Here is a 24,033-nt window from a genome sequence, read left to right as displayed (position 1 = left end):
AGGTGCCTCTGAGATAGCCTCCAGATTATTTATGGTGTTATAATTCAATTGAGTGGCGGCAGGGGATCAATGAGGGTGGCTGTGAGATTCTCATGTGCTAGATATTTTTGGAATCTACAGAGGAAGAAATGAGTATTTAGGATTGAATAATTACAAGGGTTAGGATTTAATAGGGAATTTATACTGCAATCTGTTGATATTAGTCTAGCTAAGTAACTTCATATGGAAGCATAGTAATGAAAGCAGTCATCAAACAGGTAGCTAAGATGCTGCTTATAAATAATCAGTAAATGATCTATGAGCAAAGAGAGCTGATACGCTTGAACAGTGTTTTATGACCATCCCTAAATTATGGAGATAGATGCTCTAAAATGTGAGTCTGCCTTACAGCCAGCAGCCCATAAAATCAGTAAAGCACAAAAAGGTGATGGGTTAAAGCCAGATGCATTCCTTTCTGCAACAGACTGAGAGCAAATTTTCTTTGAGTCATTTAAAGGAAATGGGGAAAAAATATGTAGCTGAGAGAATAACGTGTGCTTTAATGTAAGGGACTGAAATGCTTGCAAAGCACTTTCCTAGGGAAAGAGCATTAACTCTTGGGTTCAGAACTGTCCTGCTAGAGGTGCAGATGAAACATGACTGTGCTGAAAAAATGAGCAGTATGTTGCTTTGGTTCAGCTACAGCAGAAAAATAGCGAAACACGTGTAATATTAGTCCTCTTACATGCTGGGCAAGTTTAAGACACCTCCTTCAGAAGCTTTACTAGTCTTTCAAACCTTCATTTCAGTGAAAGCCCCCTTAAAGTAATAATGAACATTCCTCATTTGCTTAAACCATGGGGTTTCACTAATCAGCTCTTTCTAACTGGTTTGTGAGACCTCTGCCTGCCTTTATTTATAAGCAATCAAAAACCTACAGCTCATTAAAAGGCTACTGTCTTATCCTCCCCTCTACCAGTTCTAAGCAAAGAGAAATCATTTCCATCTGTTAATCTGCTTGATGAGAGTGGGGTAGCATGGATGGAACTTCTCTATGCATGTCTGCAATGGGATTTCTGTGTGCAGCTGCAGAGGACGCTGTTGCTGACCTTATCAGATGCTCTTGAATTGCATCACGACTCATTAAACTCTCACATCACTCACTCAGTCCCACAGAAGAGTGGTTTTACTCTGAATTACATGCAGAGCATGTAATTCCATGAGCAGAGCCCTCTTCAAAGTGCTGTTTGGGAAGCCTGGCTGCATGCTCAGCAGCCAGCGGTGTGCTGCTCCTCTGATAAATCAGCAGAGCCTCCTTTTGCCTTCCCTTCAGAAGATACTGGCAACATCTGTTTCCTATTTAAATTCAAGGATATTACTTTGATAAAAGGTCAAATACAATCCTGGAGGTGGGAGGATGTCTTACTGTCCTGCCAGCACTTTGCAGTTGTAGTACCTGTTATTTTCTGTGTGAGAAATCCACATTTCTCAGCCCTGCCAGCTGTCAGTGTTGAACAGCAAATTTATCTCTTGTAAAGCTGTGAGCAGATATGCTTTGGAGTGGAAAGTGGTATTTAGTGGTTGAAGTCCTGCACTGGCATGCAGTTAATCTGGGTTCACTCCCTGCCTTTATCACAGGTGTCCTGCAGTCAGGGTAATATTCAGAACCAGGATGCAACCCCAAGGGTTATATACTGCAGAAGTATTTAGGACACTTCACTTCTCCCCTCATTTAGGTACCATATAGCTCCAAAGCCCAGTGTTTTCTATATCAGGTTGCATGTACATGGGAGGGATGGGAAACCACCTGCTCATTCTCCTGTTGGGACACTGGGGAGTTAAGACAGAAAATCAGTGAAATCAGGAAAAGGGAATAAGAAAGATGAAGTCTGAGTCTTCAACCTAGGGAGGGCCTCACCTCCAGGCTCTTTTCTCAGATCCTGGAGAGTTTGTTTTTCCTGAAAATACACAGGGAAATTTCAATACTTCCTGTAAAGGCATCTGAGTTTACAAAGTCAGCACTCTGTGTGATTCTGCTTATTCTCCTGCATTCCTCATTGCATCACAGCTCAGCTTCAGCAAGAAAATGGAGACCAACAGCAGCGCCTCAGGAAACCAGCATACGTTTAACCTGTGACAATGGGGCAGCCCTGTGACATGCTTCCTAGGGGAGACCTAACCATGTCGGAGCTACAGCACAAAGCAGATGCCTCTCCTGTTCCTCAAACTGGGCAGGTAAGTGTCAGAAGCTCCTCAGATGTGATGAGTGTTGGGCACCTCTGAAATATGGTGGTGCTAACTGGGCAGTAAGGTTCTGTTGACATGGTCTAGACATATCTCGGAGAGTAGGCCCCAAAATATATGACTTGGACTCTGAAAATAACCCTTATTTTTAATGAAAGCAGTTGTATCATCCAACAGTCATTCCTGGAAACCACAGACCTGATAGACAGTGACAGAACTAAATGGTAATTTATGAAGAAACCTTGTGAGATAGCAAGGATCCTTAAAATGGAAAGTTGTGCTGCATTAGTGATATAATAAGCAGCTTTATTAGAAACTATCCGTGAACTAGCCGTTCTCCGAACAATCAAATCATGCCACTGTCTACTCACACTGCTTCTGTCAGGCTGAAGTACTTCAGCACACAGCTAAATAATATAATAAATATAATGAAAAAATAACCCTGACATGCTCATTTGTCTGTCCTGTCACCTGTGATATCTATTTTGGAGGGTATCCTGAGATGAATAGCTGAAAGAAGACCCTGATTGTGTTATGAAAAGCACAGGCTGTCCTTTTAAGTAAGATGATAGATTTATCTGAAGGCCAAGTTTCCCTCAAGTATTAATTCTTCTCTGGTTTTGGGAACAGTAAGAGCTGTTTCTGGCTTTTTCATAGTGCCTTTATGATAAGGAAAATATATTCAGATTTAAGGCTATCCAACACCATTATGTATATACAGAGATATGTGTATACACACACTGGCATGTTCCAGTCCCTGATGCACTAACACAGCATAGGCAGCTATAGGTAGTCTTTACACAGCTGTAGGTTGCCTATGGACAGCTGAAGGCTGCCTGCAGACCAGCAGATTAGAGCTGTTCTGCTTTAGAGAGCCTAATGTACTTACTGCATGTAGCAGCAGCTCCAAGTCTGCTCTAAACTTGGGCAAAGCAAACAAATCTCACACTTGGGCAGCCAACACCTATTTTTGTGCAGTTTGGTATTAAAAAAGGCATTGGGCCTAGATGAGAACTGTGAAGTCGAAAATCTGACTTTGTATTATATTGAGCAGAAAGAAAAGACCCCAAATGTATATCTGGACCCAAATTTCCAAAGATCTACCAGCACATCTGAAGTTCTCTAGTGCTGGTAACTTCTGTGTCAAAAGAAGAAACTAGAAGAACAGCAGTTTCCTCATATAAATAAGGAAATTTTGGTTGTTTAGTACTTACTGTGGCAGCAGTATATATTTCTGCCATGGTTCATTCAAACACACACCAAGACAAGTCACTCCTGTTCCTCATTTCCTCCCTCTGACTATCTCTGGTCACTATTAATCATTAGGCAATTACATTCTTAAAGATAAATCACCACAAGTTTCTCTTCTGTAAACAGAGAAACAGCTTTTCTTTGTAAAGATTGATTTAGTTGCCCTGCAATTTCCTGTTTAATTAAACAGGATCAGTCTGACAAATGTGGTTTTTTAAGCACTTTGTTTCTAGCTTGATTTCCTTCTAGGAATATAAGAAGGCTGGACTTGTTTTTAAGGCATTGAGAGGGTAGCTATATTAATACCAGTCACTTTTCCCTTGCGTATTGATTAGTATTAATCAGCTTCTTCAGATAATTTCATATGAGGGAACTGCCAAAGTGATTCTTAACCATCCTTTATAGCATTCAGCTGAAACAAAATGAATGTCAGACCTCATTTTGAGTCAGAAGATGTGTTTTGTCCAGAGATGGGGCATCTTTGCTCTCCTTTCTCCTCAGCTGCTTTGAGCCCTTCTCAAAGGAATAGAAACTGTATTGGTCCAAATTACAGCTCTGTGTGTTGAGGAAGTAAAATATATGCTCCAGGGCTGCATCTTCTTCAGAAAGGTAAAGGATCTCCTGAGATGGGGCGTGTGCTGAGAAATTTGCAGGCAGAAACCTGAGGATTATTCTTAGATGGATCTGGGGCTTGTAGCTTGAAACTAATATATCCCCAGACACAATAGCAAATCAAGGGTCTGGGCTGGGAACCCTCTGTTTGGAGGGAAGTAGGGTGAGAAGGACATTGCTACATGGGGTACTGAATCATGAGGATGTGGGAGAGCATGTGCCATTGTGGCAGTGCTGTATTCCTGGTGCCCACTGCTGTGAGAAAAAGGAGGTGTGCCCTTCTACATTGATTATTGTCTTATCTCAAAGCAGTCATCAAGATGAAGTTATATGACCTGGGAAAATAGTAGACTGTCACATTTTTATTGGCTTTCAGATAAATGTTCCCTGACACCAGAGCCATCTGTAGATTCAGCCCTGCCACTCCTTTTATTAATGCCTCTGTTTAAATGATTTCTTGAAAAGGAGAAAACTAAAGCATCATTTACCCCCTTTCAACATCTTACTTTGCATCCACCTTGGTATATCACAGAACACCCAATAAACAATTAGCATTCAACCTTCTTGTATACTTTGCACCATTATGACACCAACAAGACAAAGGACTAATGTTCATGATGCTTTTTCCTGAAATGGCAACAAGAGCAGGGATTTTTCTGGGAGATATTTTCTTAAATTTTCCTCCTAGGCTTTTAAAATGATACTACTCATCTATAGTGACCTGAAATAAACCCTACCTTTTCTTGAAAGCTGCTTGTCTTTTGTTATTAGCTTTGTTCCAGAGTTTACAGTTTGAAATGTCCTACTGGTTCATATTAATCCCATTTGACATTTGGGCTGCAATTGTAAGGTGTGCCAGAATAATTCCTTATGCAGAGGTTTACATGGAACAAAGGGTGTTTTGGGCTTTGGCAGAAAATGGTGATACAGACATAGGCTGTACACTCCCAGATGCCTTTTGCCCCTTTGAAATGCAAAAGCCAAAATGTGCATGAATGTTCTGCAAACACATGGTCTTATGTGCAATGGGAGTAACAGTGATAGGATGGGTATCGGTGCTGACTGGGACATCTATGGCATCACTGCCTTCCAGATGCAGCTCTGTTCTGTAGAACATTATAGTCCTGCCAGTTTTTAGTGTCTTCCTGGAAGGACCTCAGGTCTACCAACATATGCATATACTGTGCGCGTTGGCAGGGAGGTGGTGCTAACCTCCAGGTATGGTAACGTCATCTCCTGGCACAGTGGGATATGGAGGATGTCTGACCACAGAGTAGCACTGACAAAAATGGCTCTTATCTTCCCAGGGGTTCAATCTCTTTGCATGGATGCAAAGGTGAAGAGGTGACACAGCAGGAGCTATCAGGCTGTGCAGGAATTTAACAGGCTGTGGAGAGCTGGCCTTCAGTGCTGTGGCAGCTAGAGCTGAAAGGGAGCGTCACCCGTCTCTTTGAGGCTTTCCTTGCTGCTTACCCTGCTGAAACATCTTCTCCCTCAGGCTAAGTGGTTCATGCCTCTCGGCTCATTGCTGTTAGAAGACATTTATGTTTCACGGCAGATGTAGTGCTGCAGAACTTGGTTTTTTTTTTAAACTAAGGTAGATCAGCAGGCAGTGATTCAGTCTCGGGTTGAGATTTCACCATTATCCCACATTTCTTTAAAGCAGTTGAAAGAAAAAAAATAAAAAAAAGAATTAGGAGAGAAATATTTTCATTCTCACAAGGTTTGTTAGGTTTGTAATATATTTGGGACATATATTGTGAAGGCAAAAATATGATGTCACAAGTGCCTTTAGAAAACCATTAAAATCTGAGATAATGAGGGAACTCTACAATACCTGAAAATACACTGACTTTAAGCTAAGCTGCATGGAATTTGACCTTGGCACAAATGATGGTATTTCTCCTCCTCCTTTCTGACCTGTGCCTTTTCAGACGATTTGTAGATTTAATTTACAATGCATTTCCATATACAGAAGAAAAGTGCTCCAACTTTATCTGTCCATGGAGTCCCAGCAGTCTCAGCTTACCAGATGTTCCTTACTCATTTAAACAGTGCATTGAGCTTTGCTTAGTGTGATAATTTTGAACTGCAGAGTATGGGGACACATAATGAAGAGTTAGAGGTAGTGGCTGTAAGGGTAAAATGATTCAAGGTAAGAAAACCTATTGTCATGTGTCCAGCTGCATTACCATCACTGCAGGTATTAATCGTTGTGCAAACACCTACAGGTCACTCTGAGCATAAATTATGCTTTGATTTCTTTTCTTAAGGCCAGAAACCTGATCAATAACCTTCATTTAAAAATAGGACCTCACTGCAGGGAAGTCTTTATTTTGACTCAAAGCCTTCTGATTATCAGATTGCTTTTACTGCAGCAGCAAGAGTAACTTGCTCTGTGGTGAGGAGGTTTGTCACCCACTGCATCAAACTGTATCAGGGCTGGTGGGAATCGCTGCCCTGACCATCAGCCTTACCTTTGAGCACCAAGCTGCCAGACTTATTTCTGGGTTACAAAATATAGCTTGCAGATGAGGGAGTGTGTGAAGAATAGTTTATACAGACATGCCTACCTATCCCTTTGGGCAGGAACAAGTGACCTGGTTCTTCAGGGACTGACTCCTTTTCATAGCATTCTGGCTCTTACTCTATTTCTGTACAGCTCTGGATCCCTGCAGCAGCCCAGGCCAGGCCAAACATCATCCTAGAAGCAGCTTAAATTCAGCACTGTTGCCAGGAGCTCAATAAGGGACTTTGGCGAGTGCCATGATCTGGAGCAGGGAGTTGTAGTACCTACATGTTGAGAAGTAATCGTGGATAAGAACTCACCCCCTTTCCACATCAGAGAGCCTGGAGGTGGCCACAGCTCCTCAGTTTCATCAGTGAGTGGCTGAGTGGTCCTTAGTTGCCAGCTGGGGTTAAACCATGACAGTGCTCTACCTTGCTTCAAAACAGACCATATGGGCAAGGCTAGAGTCAGGCAATGGATGGAATGAGAGTTTTCAAAGGTAAGAGCATTGACAACCCCTGGCCAGCTTCTTGAAAAAGTATAAGCTCAGTAAAAAAAAAGGAACTTTCATCTTCACCTAGTTCACAGACCAAAAAATCACCCTTTTCACCAGCTGAAAGAAATACCTAGAGTTCATGTTTGCTAAAGAACCTGAAATTTAAGAATCCACATAGTTACATGAGTATTTTTCCCTTAAGGAAACATGTGGTTTCTCTATTGGTATTCAAGTTTCTTGGAGTTTAAAACACTTTCACCTCTTCTCTGATAACTTGCTGAAATAGTAGAAATATCTCAATCTTATTCAACTCTGCAGTAAATTATTTTTGCTATATATTTACATCAAGGTCAGTATTTTCTCCCTGAATTTTGTTGCACCCAATTCATTTGAATTGGGTGGCTTCTGTGTCATCTTTAATCTTCTAAATGCATCTTATGTCCAAATTATAAATCCTAGAAAGGAATGACCTATAATGAGTTCCTAACCACAGCTTTATGGCAGAACAAATACACTCCTCTAATATTCAAACTGTTAAATGTATTCTTATCATACTAAAAGTGTGAATTAAATTATAATATGATGAAAAAGCAGCAGTTTGCAGTAATTCCAAATGTGGCAAATCTTCAGTAGTGCATAAAATTATTCAGTGAACTGTGGAAAACATCAGAGCAATTCTAGCCTTAAAGCTTTTCTTCCAACAACCAAAAAGTGCCAAAAACAAGCAAGCATAGCTAAGCATTTCATCTTGGAAGCAGCTTATTGAATTAATAAGACAAGTCAATTAATGTAATGCTCTGTTGCTTCAGGATAAAACATGAAAAGGAAAAATACGGAGCTGTTTACTGTAGTGAGATCAAGCAACCATGAAGTCAGTAAAACTGAAGTTGCTCAGTTCTCTAAATCCTAGGGAAATTATCAACATGGCCATTGCATATGTTTGCTTTATACGTAAATAATCCGTGAGATGTGGAACTTCTGCTGTCCAGACACTGGATTTAGTATCAATTTACTCCTGTTATGAGTCTATTTTGTGTCTGTACTGCATAAACTTGAAACTGAATAGTCACTATCTGGTGATAGTGACATATACTGGTGGATGTTTGGTTATGTTTGATGGGCTCACCTGTGTCCCAGGGCAGGTAAGGGAAGTAATCACTGAGATGTGCTGGGCATTTGACAATGGGTACTGTCCTACACTTAGTGTAACCTATACCTTGTAGAGCAGTGAAGAAAACCATGATCTGCAGTTAGAAACTGACTGTATTTCAGCAGAGCAGCCTGTGGTTAAATTATGGCAAGGTTTTGATAAATTGAATGTTAAGGTTGGTAATCTTTGCTTTCTGATCAGTTCTTCAGTTTTCATTTATCTTAATGCTAGGCTTGTAAGTGCTCAGAAATCCAGATTATAGGTGTCTGCGAAAAAGTGTCTGAGAAAGATGGAGCCAATTAGTGATGAACAACTGGTTTCCCTATGTAATAGACTGTATCTTCTGAGAAATCTTTGTTATGCAAACTTTGGGTTTGATTTGAAAAATAGTAATAATCCTGATCAAGGACTTTACCTATTATGAACTCCCATTTTTTGTCTACCCAAACCACTGCCTTTAATTGTTAGGACCTAATTAGATCAGTTTAAATTGGGCAGCTGTGGGTTAATGAAGAGTACAGAAAGAAACTGGCTGTTGGTAGAGATGAGTGCCTCAATTACTCAGGCATAAGATGACCTTCATGTCTCACAACAATTTTTGGAGAACAATTCTCTCATAGGTATTCATGTCAAATTCTGTTGAGAGTATAAGGGCAGCAGCTGAAAGGGAAACTGGAGGCAGCAATACCTTGACGAGGTCTATTCACTTAATGTATTTGTTTGGTTTTTGGGGCTCCATTGCAAGCATAAAGCTTTTGAATGGTATAGCTACAGGAGGTGCTTCAAGGTGGAATCACTGCAGTCTCCAGGTAGATGTGTGGAGCATATTAAGGGAGGAGAGCATAGACTAGAAATCAATGACAATTATATGCTAAACAATTTTTAAAGTTTTAGGCTGCTCTTCCTTATTTTGCCCTTATTTGAATAGCACTGACTGTAAGAAATCCTGTTATCCTTCTTTCACAGCTTTATTCTGTGATAGAGAAAGGGATGTACTGTGATCCTGTCAGAAGTACTTTCTGTAGGTTGCTGCTAGATGCACAGCTGGGATGGTATTGTTGAGAAGAGTTTTCTGAAGCAGAGGTAGGACAGAGAGATCATATTGCCTTCAGCTGGGAGCATTTCCTAACTGTTTCTCTGCCTGACATCAGCATCTGTGAGGTACTAGTAGGGCTTTAGGGACTTGGTGCCAGATTTGTAAAAACTCTGGGCCACTTTACATGGGATAGCATATAAGCGCTACAAGTCTAGATAGTAGAGTCTTTCAGAAAAGAAATGTAACTGAAAGAACACTGGGGAAAAAAGTGCCCAGAAAAGAACCTAACATGTGTCCGTGCTTGGATCCCATATTGTGCATTTAACCGCCATTTGTCTGTTCTTCATTCCCTATTTCAAGTCTGATCAAATCAACAGCGATAAATTGTCCTCTTGCAGAGGCATAAACTAATGGCAAGCTCCCAACAGTCTGTGTGCTGACTTCCTGGTTCTGGTCAAGGTATACAAGACTGTAGAAGCAACAAACAGGACAGGTTCAGTGAAGGTGAGGAGCTGACAATTAAATCCTCTGCTGCAAATCAAGTATCAGTAGCATATGCTTTATACACTAGGGCACACCTGAGAGAGACCCTGTGGCCCTGAGCTGTGGATTGCTGTTGTGGGCAGTGAAATACGAGGAGCTGCTGGCATAGCAGCTGTAGTGAGGTTGGGATCTCACCTTCCAAAGTACATCGGAAAAAGGACAAGAAAGATCATCACATAAATCACAGCTGTTGGGGGGGACAGCTCCCTGAATTTGGTCTTGACAGCATAGCTGCTTTTCTCTGCCTGTGGGGCAGTAGTGGGGAATAGAGATGGATGAAAATAATTAAGTGGTGTGAAAGAGAGTGTATGAGATGAAATGAAAATGAAATGAAATAGGAAATGAAGAGGAATGGCAGGTGTGAGGAAGAAATTGCATATTCCCCTGAGCAATACTTTAGATTATAGGCAGTTTGCCTCAAATCTGGGTGGGTCTCTAGCCCTCATTTCTAACAGAATCAAGGACAGCCATCTGAAAAAGCAAGCAAATGAGAGACAATGGGAAGTGGGTTAGTAACTTGAGGCTCAGGCATGTATACTGTTTCTGGTCATACAAATTTGACCATATTGCCACATGGTGAGAAGACAAAAATAATCTGACAATGAGTCTTGGATGAAAAACTGTCATGCCCAGGCCTGTCATGTGAGAAAGACTTCTGCACATTTCTGAGCTGCACTCAGGAATTCAAGGTACTTGTCAAGCAACAGCAAAAGGTTTTATCAAAGACCTCCAAGCATTCCCACAGATGAATATTTGTCCAAAATAAAGTGATTTTTTTTTTTATTTCCCATTCACTTAGTTACCCTGTGTAGTATCCTCTGCCTTGGCAGCTTAATATCCTGTTCGCTTGAGGGCTAGTTAATTTGTCCTTCTTGTTGGCTGGTTCAGGCACTTCCTGGGGAGGGGGGGGAATGCATGCTTTCTCTGTTCAACTTTTACATGAAAATCATTCTATCCGATGGGCATCTCTGAGAAATTGTAACCTCCAAAAGAAGGACTGTTGGCTACATCTGTTTCTCAGTCCACCACAGTTAAGAACAGCCATTTCTGTGCTTTCTTTCCATCTCTCTTCTCATCCAAAAAGCTCAAAGCAACTTATACTTAAGGAACCATGAAACCAGACTAAGGCAGGACTGTGTCACTGTCCCTGTGGGAGCAGATGTTGGAGTAAGTGTAGTGGTGGTCTTCCATGTGTTTGTGGTTTGAAGATCCCAGCTGAAGGGAGCTAAGCACGTTCTGAGCAGTTGGTTCTTGCAGGCAATTGTCCACACTTGACTGCAGGCACCCTAATTCTGCTCTCTGTGACTTGATCTAAAAACCGGGGTCTGCTGTCAGTGAGATTTTACTGATGTGAACTGTAGATGAACCATCTGCAATGCTGACTTAAAATCCAGGAGTCCTCAGTTCTATTGCTGGCTCTGCTGTAGTTGTTTAGGATAACCTTAGGCAGGTCTCAAGTCTTATGAGTCTTCGTTTCCTACCTGCAAAGCAGAAGAGTCTTTTCCTCAGAGTGGCACAGTTTTGTGCAGTACAAATATTTGTGAAGTTAAGTGGTTTGACTGTGCGAGCATTTCAGAGAAGAAACCATAAACATGTGTCAGGCCTATGATCTGAACTCAAACCAGTGAACTAGAAAAATTGTTGACAGCCTTAAACCAACTGCCCTGTACGCACATCTCCTTCTGTCTACCTGGAAGATTATTTGTGGAATGTGTTTCTATTTTTCTCTGACAAAAAAACCCAAAAAAAACCAGAATACCAAGCAAAGAAGCATGACCCATTTCTCTGTCAGGCAAGCTCTAAACCCTGCTTACTGGAATGCAACTGAGGTATTGATAAAAGAGAAGCTCATTTTACACCACAACATTCATCCTGCCACTGAAGAAAAAACAAAGACTGCCACCTTCAGATGAAATGGATGTGCTCTCCAAGCCAAGGTATGTTTATCTCCACAACTTCTCTATAATCTATAATTATATTTAGACCATACAGCAGAATAGAAAAGTGGCAAATGAGGAGAGTTAGGAACATAACTGATAATTTTATGATGTGAAAATAGAATACACCACTGAAAGTATCTGCAAACTCTGTTAATTGTCAATCAGTAGGTCAGATAAGAGCATCACCCATCAGTTACTGTATCACCTTCAGAGTCCTTTCTCTGTGTAGCATGCCATGTTTAAGTACAGATCATGCCATTCATAATTGTTGGCCATAGGAGTGGACTTACTCCATGTGTCTTTTTTCTTCAGATATAGCATGTAGCAATGTTAAGTAAGTCATACCACACTGAGCTCTTTATTACCAGAGATTTTTGGACAGAAGCACATAATCTGGATTTTCTGAATCAATAGGCAGATGGTAGCTATTTTTTTCTTTTTCAGTATTTTTTCAACTTGTACATTTCAGATTTACATAACTTGTTTTTTCACACATTTGAAGAAGAAACATTGACAGAAATCTAAATTGATCTTCGATGCATTTACAACTACTTTTCTTTTTTTCCCTGGCATATCTCTGTCTAGACTTCTGCCAAAAAGCAGGAACTTTTGCCTGTCTCTTCTATGGATGTAAATACTTTTAAACATTGTGCAGAGTGGCATGACTGTCCCTTTTTCATAAGGATGTGGACCCTCATTCACTGTGTTTCATTGTGTTTCCATTCATTCATTGTGTTTTCATTGCCCAAGGTAAGCTGCTCTGCCATCTTCCTGCTACACACTGTGTTACTGTGCATCTCGCTGAAATACATGATCATTGTGACTTCAAACTGGTTGGGTTTTTTTACTATTGTTTTCAATTTGGTTCACTGGAACAATGAAGATTAGCTGCATCCGGCTCTCCATTTGACTTCACGTTTTATTAGTCATTATTTTTGCAAAGGCCTTAATTCCCCTCTAAAATATTTTAATTAAACCAGTAATTTCTCAGTGCCACACTTCATGAGCAGATTTTGCAGCAACTTCAAAGAGACACAGATGTTTACTGAATTTGGTGTGGTGATATTTGAGGCTGCCTACTGGCAACAAAAAATTCATAAACATCTCTAAGAAACTTTGCTGTGGTAATGACAACATTTCCTTCTTATGTTTTAGCAAGTCTAATATTTCCCAGTCTCAACAGGCTTATTTCATAAGCACAGCCATAAGCATTGTTATCTACTCACAGATATACCATGTCAGATACAATGCTATGGGGTAAGTACCTCTCAGTGGTGATAACTCAGGCTTTGCAAAAGGCACAAAAGGCCATGGGTTAGTTTGCTGTGTGGGGTTATCAGTAGGCTTGGACTAAGGAAACCAAAGTTAAATTTCTGCTCGATTTTCCATATCTTCCAATATGATTTTGAGTGGCCATTTACATTGTGTGCCTAAGTTCCTGCTGTTAAATGGATGATAACATACATATCCTGGCTTTTAATCAACTTACTGCCTGGTGGCAGAGTCTATCTCCCAGTGCACCAAGGGCTTCCTAGGTCTAGAGGGTTTTTTTTAAAGTGCTGTTGTAGTAAAATGAAGAATTGCTAAGGATTTATTCTGGAGGAGTTTCTCTTAGTTGTGGTAGATGAGCCTGGAGCTGGTCTGAGATCTCATTTTGGGATCACACCTATGTGAAGATAACCAGGCAGGCAGTGGTCCTCTCCTCATTGAGATGATGGAACCAAGGACACATGGCTATGGCAGACCATATTTAAAACATAGACTAGGGTCCAGGCATCTTCTGAGGTTTAGTCAAGTGACTGTGGCCAGAAAATACATGTTCTTCTTGCTGGGCCACAGGTGAGGCTGGTCTCTATGTGCTAGGACATATAACATGCTCCTATTTAGTCTTTCTGTGCACAGAAGAAAACCAAGTTTAGTCCCTTACCACTTTTCACTCTCATGTCTTTTTGAAGGGGAAATAATAGAGGTACTTGGAAATAGCATAACCTTTCCCACTGTGAGCATCAGCCAAGGACCAGCGCGGAAAGCTGGCATGGAGTATGGCGTGACACATCATGTAGCTGCTTTAATATACAGTGTAATTACAGTGACAAATTTCTGCCTCTTGAAGCATAAGGGGCTGAAGTGGTTGCCCTGAAGGAGAAAGAAAGTTAGCGTGAGAATTTTGACCAACTCTAGCTTGGGAAATGCAGCACTTCCTCTGCTCTGGATTAGAAGTGATCAGCATGGCCAAAGGGGTCCTGTGAGAGGCAAGGTAAGCAGGCTGAAAGGGAATTGGAAACATTAAAGAAATTAAACTGTACTGGACAGAATAAGTTTTACAGTTCCTTAGTCCTTTTTGATTCAGTAGCATTAGGCATACTGAAAGGTAGGTTGTGCAGAGTTATGCGTGACAGCAGGATACTTTTCCACATGAATAAACCCCCTGAAATTAATTGGACTGCTCACAAAAGTGACTGGGAATGTGAACTTGGCTTGCACATGTCAGCCCTCAGATGTGATCTTTCTTCAGTGATGCAAGAGCCAGGCTGCATGGTGAACAGCAACACCTTAGCTAGAAATGTGAATTCAAACTGCTTGCAGTGAGTAGATCAATGTCTCTGTGGACGCATACTTGCTGAAGAGCATCTCAACTCAGCTGATTCACCTTAGCAAGAAACAGCTTAAAATTAATCTGAAAGAAACTATTCCTGAAGTTAAGACATGTCTTAGACACAGTTTGCTTACTGCAAACTGTTGTGCGTTTGCTGTGCCATGGAATTGCCCATATGCATGTTTTAGCTGGTGGCAGATGCTGTCAATGAGAATTAGCCTGACCTGCAAGAGGGGAAGCTTAAATTTAGGTTTTTCTCCCACCTGTGCTGTGGGATAAAAGCACACAGACAGGCATGTGTGTGCATGTGCCTGAGCATCCGAGGTGTCCACAGAGACATTTGCTCAACCTGAAATGTTTGTTCACCAATTGCAAATGGGCTCATAAAAAAAACAAACCATATGTAAAAGCCCTCTCCCATGTTGGTCTGGAAAGAAATAGCTTTGTTGTTGTTTCAAAGAATTAGTGAGCCAACAACACAAAGCTTTAGAGTTGGTTACTGGTTTTTTACTGTAGTCTCTATGAGCTATACAAAGTCTGAAGACATTGTACGTACAGTACACCTTTAATAAGAAGGGAGCTCACAGTCTACCAAACTCTGCCAAGTAAACCTTTAATACATACTGTACTTCACTCAGTAGCTGTCCATCTCTTCTCCATGGAATATCTAACAGCTCTAAAAATATTTTCTTGAAAGAGGATAGAATTATCATTGTTATATATCAATCAAGTATGGTTAATGAAGCAAAGCCAGCATGCTAGTATTGCACAAGGGGAAAAGCCTCCAGAACACAAAGTGGAACAACAAATGCCCTCAACATTCTGCCAAAGGGAACAGGAAGCTCTGGATGCCACGTCGGTAGGATTCGTGTAGCTCTTAGGCATCCTTGTACCACAGCAGGTTTGCTTTGCCTCTTCACTGCCACATTTCTCTCTGAAACACGTAGGGATCTTCCAGACCATTACAAAAAGAAGAAAAAAATTTACAGCAGCTGCAGCAAAGTGTGGTACTATTCAATTTCTTGAAGAGTGAGGCTTTTATTTCAAAATATCATATATTAATATATATATATTTCTATATATATACTTTAACTGGTATAAAGTAAATTGTAGATCCAAACTTAGACTGTTGTTTGTACTTCGCAGTTTTGGAAACTTTACCAAAGGAACCATTTTCTTCATTTTTATTTTCAGCTGTCAAAAATCAGGGGCATTATTTCCACCGAATACTTGCTTTTACACAGTAAAGCCACTGTCGTTGTCTGGTAAACAGTCAAAGTGCAAATAAAAAATCCATTTGGCTTGTAAATGCTGAGATGGTTTTAAACTTTCAATACTTTGTCCTCATAAATCAGCAGGGCTTTCACTGTCTCCTTGCAGACAGCGCTCTGTTAGGTCCTTGGGTGGATCTGCAGTAAGAAAGCGTAAAAACATCAGTACATAAAATATGTTATGAGAGGAAAGACAGACCCAGGCTTTGTGGTGATATAGCTGAGTTTAAATTGCAATATTTGGGGGAGAAGGGTCTTTTCTCTTGGGGCTGCAGGGATTTAAGGATGTGCAAGAGGCAGACCCTCAGCGAGCTCCTGCCTGTGCCTTGGGAGATGCTGGAAGTGCATTGATCACCTTGGCTGGTGGTGTACGACAGCTTTGGGCGTGGGGCCATGCTCATCCTAGCCTTCCACCCTCCCCTTCTCAGAGTGATGCTAGTAGCTTCTGCTAAACAAAGACATGTAGATGGATACATCTTTCATTTGGATCCATACCAACACTCTTAGCCAAAGAAGAGTAGGATAGGGAATGACTAGTTATATAACAGACCAGAAAGCCTGACTGACTTCATCTACTCACCTTGTGTGAGATAACACAGCCTACAACAGACCATAAAACTATCACTTTTTATGACTAACACCACAATTGATCTGAGCAAGCACGCTAATGGCTTGAAGAGGAAACACCACCGCCCAGACGGTTTTTAAGGATGCTGAAATAAGAAAAACTGACCAGAAGCAAGAATACCTCTCCCAAGGAGAGGCTTTTTCTCTCCTGCACTGATACACAAGATGAATGGTACAAGGGGTCTAACTCTTTGCTAGACAACTAGGTCAGCAATGAAACTCAAATTGACTTGAATATGAGCAGGCTCAGGCACTAAATCAGGGCTAGAAATCATTAGCTAAGCACTGGGTGATGTGTTGAAATGTAGTCTTGTAGCAAGAGATATTTACTATCATCTTGTGCTCTACTGCGTTGAACTGACATCTTTCTTAATTACAGAGACTGTTATCACAAAAATAGGGGGATTTCTTCAGCATTCTAAATTTAAAAGACCTGGAAATCATTTCACCTATTCACATAGTTGGACAGCTTAAAAACAGAAAATAAGACTCTGGGTTTATTTACCATTTCCTGCCTTACCCCAGTTCCCATGTTCTGCTCTCCTGGTTTGCCACTGATGAGTGCCCCTGATGTGTTTACTCTCTCGGGGATGAATACTCCATTTCTTGTTTGTACACTGCCTCAGGTGTTGCTGTGGTTGGTGTAGGAGTATGGAATGACAAGGGACCATCGGGTCATGGACACCACAGCTGCTATTTGCTGCAGCATGGGATGAACAATGGCTGCTAAAAAATGTGATGCTGAGGTCCCTCGGGGCACCTTAAAATGGTCGTAAAATTTCTATGATGGCAAAATGTGTGCTGAAACAAGTGTTACTCTGGGAACTGGAGGTGTGGGTGGGCTGTAATGGAGGGCACAGGCTGTGAAACTGGAGAGATGCTCTGAGCTGACCTGCTCTGCCATCCCCCAGGTGCTCAATGCTTTAGTATCAGCAGAAAAACAACTTGTTGAAGAATTTAGAGGTGTTATTAGTATGAATTACATAAAAAGTGATATTTTACAGACACCAATCCAACATCAAGAGCTTGTGAGTAACTCCCTCACTTAAATGGGAAGTAGCAAAACATGGGATGCATGAACAGCCATGTTTTCCTGGTTTTCAGCAGCTCTGGTTCTTACAGGCATTTAAGTGCCTTTATGGGCACTATCTCCAAGCATGCAGACTGAGACCATGCTTGAATTTCCCCTGGTACCAGTTGCTGAAATGTAGTGATATGATCTCCAGGTGGGTCCTAGTGCAGCTCCAAGAGCCCCAAAATTTGAAGGAAAGCATTGAAACTTATGTTCTATAAGAAAAAAGGGAAAAAAAGAAAAAAGCATTGAAACTGCTCCAAAAATTGAATTACAAAATGATTTCTTTCCAGTGTTTGTCACCTGCTCTAACCATCAATAGAAAACAAATCAATTTACAGAGGCTCTGAGCTTTATATCTTTGGCTTTAACAACTTCATTAGTGAGCTATGCTAAAGGACTAAACACACAAAGAAATGTATAAAAAGGAGGATACGCTGGCAAAAAGCCTTTACTGGATTTGTTGTCCATGTTCTTCTGATACTAATCACTATTCATTACATCTGAGAACCAGCCAAGAAGAAACACACTACAGTGTAAAATTACATATATTGTGAATATTCATACATTCTCTCATATATATATATATATATACACACACACACATACAGAGATGCTTATATGTGATTTACTGTGGGTCTTGGAGAATATACTAATAGGTATTTTAATCCTGAGAGTCATAAACATGAATATTTTCCCTGTCAGGACAAGAGCAGCTGCTTAATGTCCATGTCTTTTGTGTGAGGAAAAGCCTTCATTAAAACAGTTTGCAGCCCACGGTGACTAGCTCTAGCTTTTTGGCTAATCACCACAGATATATCTAGGATGTTGACTAATTTGTTTTGTTTCTTCTGCTTTCTTAACTTCCTTAAGTACATAAATTAGACACACATGGCCCAATCTTGCAGCCTGGATTGGGGTCAATACAGATTATAGTGTAATCCCTTTCTCTGATGCCATCTGAAATGATAAAATAGAGACAAAAAAAATGCCTTTTTCAGGATCTGATTGCTTCTATTATTTTATATTTATGTTGCCAGATTTGACACAGCAGTTTGGATTCTAGCAAAGTTTCAGGGATTATGAAGTAGATTTTGTGCTTGGAAAACGCAAGAGACAGTTCCTAAGCACATCATGTCACGTTGCCTTTGTCAATTGGGTTCTGTAATGATATTTTAAAGCAACAAAGCAAAATTCTACTGGAAGCAGCACCATAAGGTACTCCCCTCACAAGCTAATTAAAATAACTCCTGTGGGTAAATGAAGAAATATTTTTTTCAGTTATGAGCACTCACTCTGTAAGTATTTAATTTAAATGAAATACAATGATGCATACTGAATAGATTGGACCATACATCTGCATATTAATGAAGCTGCTACATTTCTAGCAATTGCTTCTAGATGCAGGCTATCGCCTAAAACCAGTTTATATGATGAGAGTTGGGGGAGTTAAGAGCAGGACAATTTCACAGGAAAAAAGCAAATGCAATTCCTAAATTATATAATTTGCAGACAGACTGCAGCAGTACTGAATTATTGTAATTTAACAAAAGTATAACACACTTCATGTTGCTTATTGCTTCTTTAATGTCACTTTCTCCCATTTTAATTCTCTGATTCAGCGAGAAAGATGTTGCCTCAGTGAAAGGCCATACAGTAAGTTTGTGGGGGTTTTTGGTCTTGTTTTCTGATTGCACTGCAAGGCATGTACTTTCGGGGACAGTCTTGTAGTGGTGTTTCACTTTGGACAGATCAGTTGTGAGCATAGAGTGGTTTGCAGCCACAAAGACACTGCAAGGAATCACAGTGCCCTCCATGCTTTCTCCTTTTCTCTGGGAGATGACAAAGAGATAACATACATCCTGTTTTCATGGGGCATTTACTGCCTTCTACAAAGAAAACCTCCTAAATTAGTAAGTATCCTACTAACTAAATGTGGTGGTAAGATCGGCCATGCCAGAAGGCACTGCTCAAGAAGCTAGGGTTGCAATACAAATCATTCACCCCAGGTTGTATCATACAGTGGGAAAGAAAAGAATTCAGATGGCACGGGGATTAGTTGAGGCAGAATCTACTCTTTCAACGAAAGGACTAGAAGACATGAAAAATTGCTCAAGTTAGGACTGTAGAAAAAGGAAGAAGTCAGGAAATCATGACACCCAGCTTCACATTCCTGTGAATTAGTAGCTGGTTATGAATATGTAGAACTTTTTAAGAGGGAAAAATTTCTTGACTTTTTTTTTTTTTAATTTAGCAGGTTTCAAGAGTTATTTTTCACTTCACTGAAAAACAAAATCTATTAATTCTTAAAACATATTTTCAGTTGACCACTGTGTAATTTTCCTAGAAAAAAAAATTAATTGTGGCATGAAAATAATTTAATGTGTAGAATACAGTAGGTATAGGTAGCAGTTTTACAAAAAATGGTTATGAAATAATTGCACAATGCAAGAAAAAAACTGGAATCCATTTTTTAAACATACTTCTTTTCCCAAAGGGAATCTCATAGTGGGAGAAGTGTAGCCAGCTCATTCACACACTTTTTGCAGCTGTATCTCTGCATTTTCCTACCAATGCATGGTGAAAGTCGGCATCACCACTTGGCCTGTTTTACCTGAATCTTCAGTATCTCAAAGGTATGCCACTAACAGGTGCATAGGGCTAGAGCTGCTCTGAAGACCTCGAATGTAGACAGTGAGTTGAGTGCTCAGCACTTTTGTTTGATGCTACAAAGCACCTGTACAACTGCTTTTGCAGATGTGGCCTGGAACAGCCAAGGAATGGATGTAGGATCCAGCAGATCCCTTTGATCTAATATTCTTCCATTTAGCCATCAGAAAGGCACTCAGAGATGTGATCCAGATGTGACAATATCTGTAAGAAAGTGACCTGGCGATTCAGCAGCTCCAACCTGCTGGTTATCAATCCTGGACCCAGCTGACCAGCCTGAATGCATCTGAACTTCCACTAAATAATAAGTGTCGGATGACTGGGGAGGTATGCAGTGACCTTTAAGACTTTTACAGCAGACATGACGATGAAAAGATATGGGAGAGCAATCATTTAGTGACTCCCTTTCCTACCGAGACCTCCTGGGTATAGACAGAAAGGCAACTTACTCTGGTGGTCTTGATTTTATTGCCAGTTGCACACATCCATCCAGAATTATCAGGCAATGTCTTACATTCCTCTCCTTCTAGGCAGGGCTCCATCTCACACCACCACTTCCCAATCACTATGGAAGCTGGAAGAGAAAATACAATGTTCACAACTCTGTTATAATGAAAACTCTAATTAAATAATATCTCAAGGGTCCAACACTGCATTTTAGAAGCAGAACATCCCTTCTAAACCCTTCAATTGAAATTTAGTTGCAAGGTTTCTGCATTTAATTACTTGTTTTGCATCTTTTATTCTCTAAGACAGTGCACTGCATCCCATAGTTTCCATATACACGAGATCTCACCTACTCTTATGCTGTGACTGCAGGGAATGCTGTGATGGCAGCAATATTCCTTCAGACCAAAGGACCATCCATCTTAACAGCCCATCTTCCTAAGTGTCCAATCTGGCCTTTTTGGATACATACAAGAACAAAGCAAGTTGAAAGAGATTTTCCTTAGAATATTCTCCAGGTCTTCAGGACTTGTGGGTCAGGGTACTCCAGAATAAACAGCGCCAGCTTTGTTTCCAGTACCTAGAGCTGTCTTTTTGCTGAATTTTTGGAACCCATGGAGACTTAGCTTTCAGTGTCCCATGGCAGGGAGCGCCACAACAAGCAACAGCAGGTAAGGTAATGATGAAGAGCAGCAGTTCAGTTTGTTGAAACATGATTATGAATTTTCTAGAATCCATATTATCTCTAGCAGTAACTTTTAATTTCCAAATATTTAACACTGTAAATGATGACAGTGTTTGGATCTTGTTGTTTGAATTTAGTTCTCACATATGTTTACAACCTTGAGTGTACCTTAATGAAGTTTCTTGCCTGGGAATTGGTATCTGTCTATATCCTTAACTGGATCTTAATGACAATTTTTGTCTGGGATTTTGATCAACTTTAGCTAACCTTGCAAACTGTAACTAGTTGGTGCATGAGTGGCTCTGTCTGCAGTTTGTTTTCTCTGGCAAGAATTAATTTCATGTTTGCACTCATGAAGCCTATCAAAGCTTCTTGCACACTCACTCAAATAGAGATGCTTTACTCATTCATATCATCCCAGAGTTGCTTCAATGCCATAAAATATCTTTGAAACAGTAGACTACCTTGTATCACACCCTTCAGCTCTGGAAAATGCCCTGTTTTGCATGCATTGATTTCAGGACATATCAGAGTTTATAATTACATTCTTGATTTATTTTTTACCTAGTTGTTTATGCTCACAAAATCCCAAGTAGACACCTAAAAACATATCTGAAGCTGCTATTAATGTCCCTCCCTTTATCACAGCTACACAGACAAAGCTAGCAGTCCCTTTAATCTCTGAAATATGACCAACCCACACTGAAAAATAAATGCACCAAACCCACAGATGCTCCTGGACTGAAAAAGTTTGTATCACTATTCCATTTCAACATGCAAGAGGAGGCTCTGCATGGACCAGAATGCAGGAGACTGCAGAAGAGAGAGACCCAGCAAGGGAAAAAAAGAGTATCCATAACACTTGAACTGCATTCTTGTTCTCAGGCTAGGAGAGGTGGGCAATAAGTGACCATGGCTGCAAAGTTATGTATCATCAGCATTATCTACACAGTTATACCCATCACACTATCTCAACAGACCTGTTGTTGTCCCACCTAAGCAGCTGACTTTTTTGTTCTGATCTTAACTGATTAGGAAAGGATCCCCTTTTGACTTGGCTCTGAGAAGAAAACTACCTTTCATGGGACTGTTCCAATTCAGCATTTTGTTTTCCAGTGAGGACTATGAAAAAATGAACCACTGGCAACACAGTCAACCCTCAAATGCTTTGGATTCTTCTAGCAGCCTCATGTAACTTGTTAATGCTCCCCTGACTTTCTGATCCATCTTTGCTGCAGACTAACAACAAACACATACAGATGCAAGCATACAGGTATGTGATACTATAAATGTGTATTTCCAAATGGGAGACTTAAGTACACACACTTACACCCAAGCTAAGACAAATGCCATATTCTTTAGGTAAGAATGTAATAGAAATATTTTAGATTGCTTAAAGGATCACAAAGGCATGACATGTAAACAGAAAGGAAGCTGTTTTTTAAGTAAAGCTGGTAGTAAACTCTGGGAAATGCTTAATACAGAGTGGGAAGTCCTGTAAAGAAGGTCAGTTGTACATTCATTAATTTTCACTTTCATTTCCTCTAAGGTGCAATTACGACTTCCTTTGGAAAGGTAAGATATTTGTTCATCAGATAAGCCGGGCAAACCTGCCAATTGTTGAGGTGCATGGCTGATCTGAGTGGCACATGGTCAAGATATTTGCTGGGCCATGCTGGAGTATAGCAAATAAAAATATATATAGTGCAAAATAAACCAGAATGAGAAGCAGTATTTCTGTCCAGCAAATTAACTCTAATGGGAAGCTACTGCAATTTGGGAATCCAAATTAGTATATTTCAAAACAGGCCTTCACTTGGTATGTGATTATACAGGCAGACTTGCTGAATAATTGTCTCAGCAGGGATATGGTTTTCACCCAGTGAGTTTACTTTAAACACGGGGAGAAACACCTTGTGTTTGGAAGATCCTTTAGTCTTAGAAGAACTCTTAGAAGAAGAGGTGAGTAGATTGGAGCAAGTGAGCTAAGCTTTGAATAGACTAGACTAGACTAGTTCAGTTGGAGGAGCCCTATATAGCAATCATCTACCTCTCTGTGTTGTTTTTGCTATTTCTTCTCACACTTGATACCTACTTTTTATCATGTAATATAACATTTCTCCATACATACAACACACCACAAAAAACCCTTTACACCTGTGCTTGCAAGGCAGTTTAATGTTGCTGTTCACATGTCCTTTTCAGAAAGGAATGCTGCTGACAGTGTAGAAAGAGATATCTCTCTTTGATATGCGTGAAAGGGCATGAGGGCTGAATCTGTATTCTAATAATAGATTGTGCAGTGGGCAAACTGAAAAACTGTATCTGCTAAATACTGGCCTTCACAGCAATCATCAGAGCATAGCATCTTCAGAATGTGCGAGAAGAATCCTGTGATATGGAATGAAAAGCAACAACATAATTATTTACTAGTAGCAGTGCTGTATCATTAAATAACCATGGAGAAGGATCCTATGGTGCCTGGTACTAAAACCCACACAACTGAATGCCTTGGCCTAGGGAGTTTACAATGTAAAACAGCAGTGTGCGATGAATACAGACTGAGAAGAGGTATGGGGAAGCAATGCTGTCTGTAGCAATTAAAATAACTACTTATTGATGCTGTTAAATATAGCCCATGTATTTGGATATTGACCTCAAAAAATAATCAAATGCTAAGTCATTGCTGAACCTTAATATCAACTGTTTCATGCGATAATGTGCAGGTTTTAGTATATATATATATATTATTTTTATATCACAGTGCAGTTACAATCACAAGATGGTATACCCAAGGTCTGCCAATGAGTAGTCTTATCTGTTCCTACCCAGTATAGCTGGGCTGGAGAAAGGGCTCCTTTTATAAAGGGGGAAATTAAGGCTATTTGCAGCTTAAAGGCTCCTT

At 40.3% G+C, this 24,033-nt stretch overlaps 1 protein-coding gene across 1 annotated transcript in view; it reads right to left on the bottom strand.

The window, feature by feature from the left end:
- Positions 1-12,661: 12,661 nt before the first annotated feature.
- Positions 12,662-24,033, bottom strand: part of TAFA1 (TAFA chemokine like family member 1) — a 223,269-nt gene continuing 211,897 nt past the window's right edge. Inside the window, exons 4-5 of the mRNA XM_061362082.1 lie at positions 20,446-20,570; positions 12,662-15,765 (exon numbers count right to left, since the gene is read on the bottom strand). Of these exons, the coding sequence (XP_061218066.1) occupies positions 15,748-15,765; positions 20,446-20,570 (143 nt within the window). The 3' untranslated portion in view covers positions 12,662-15,747. The remainder of the gene's footprint in view (positions 15,766-20,445; positions 20,571-24,033) is intronic.

The sequence above is a fragment of the Neopsephotus bourkii genome, unplaced genomic scaffold (genome assembly GCF_033783945.1).
Source record: "Neopsephotus bourkii isolate Nb327-2 ecotype Australia unplaced genomic scaffold, CSIRO-AGI_Nbou_v1 NB_1080, whole genome shotgun sequence".
NCBI classification, from domain to species: domain Eukaryota; kingdom Metazoa; phylum Chordata; class Aves; order Psittaciformes; family Psittacidae; genus Neopsephotus; species Neopsephotus bourkii.
This window is presented reverse-complemented; position numbering and strand designations above follow the sequence as displayed.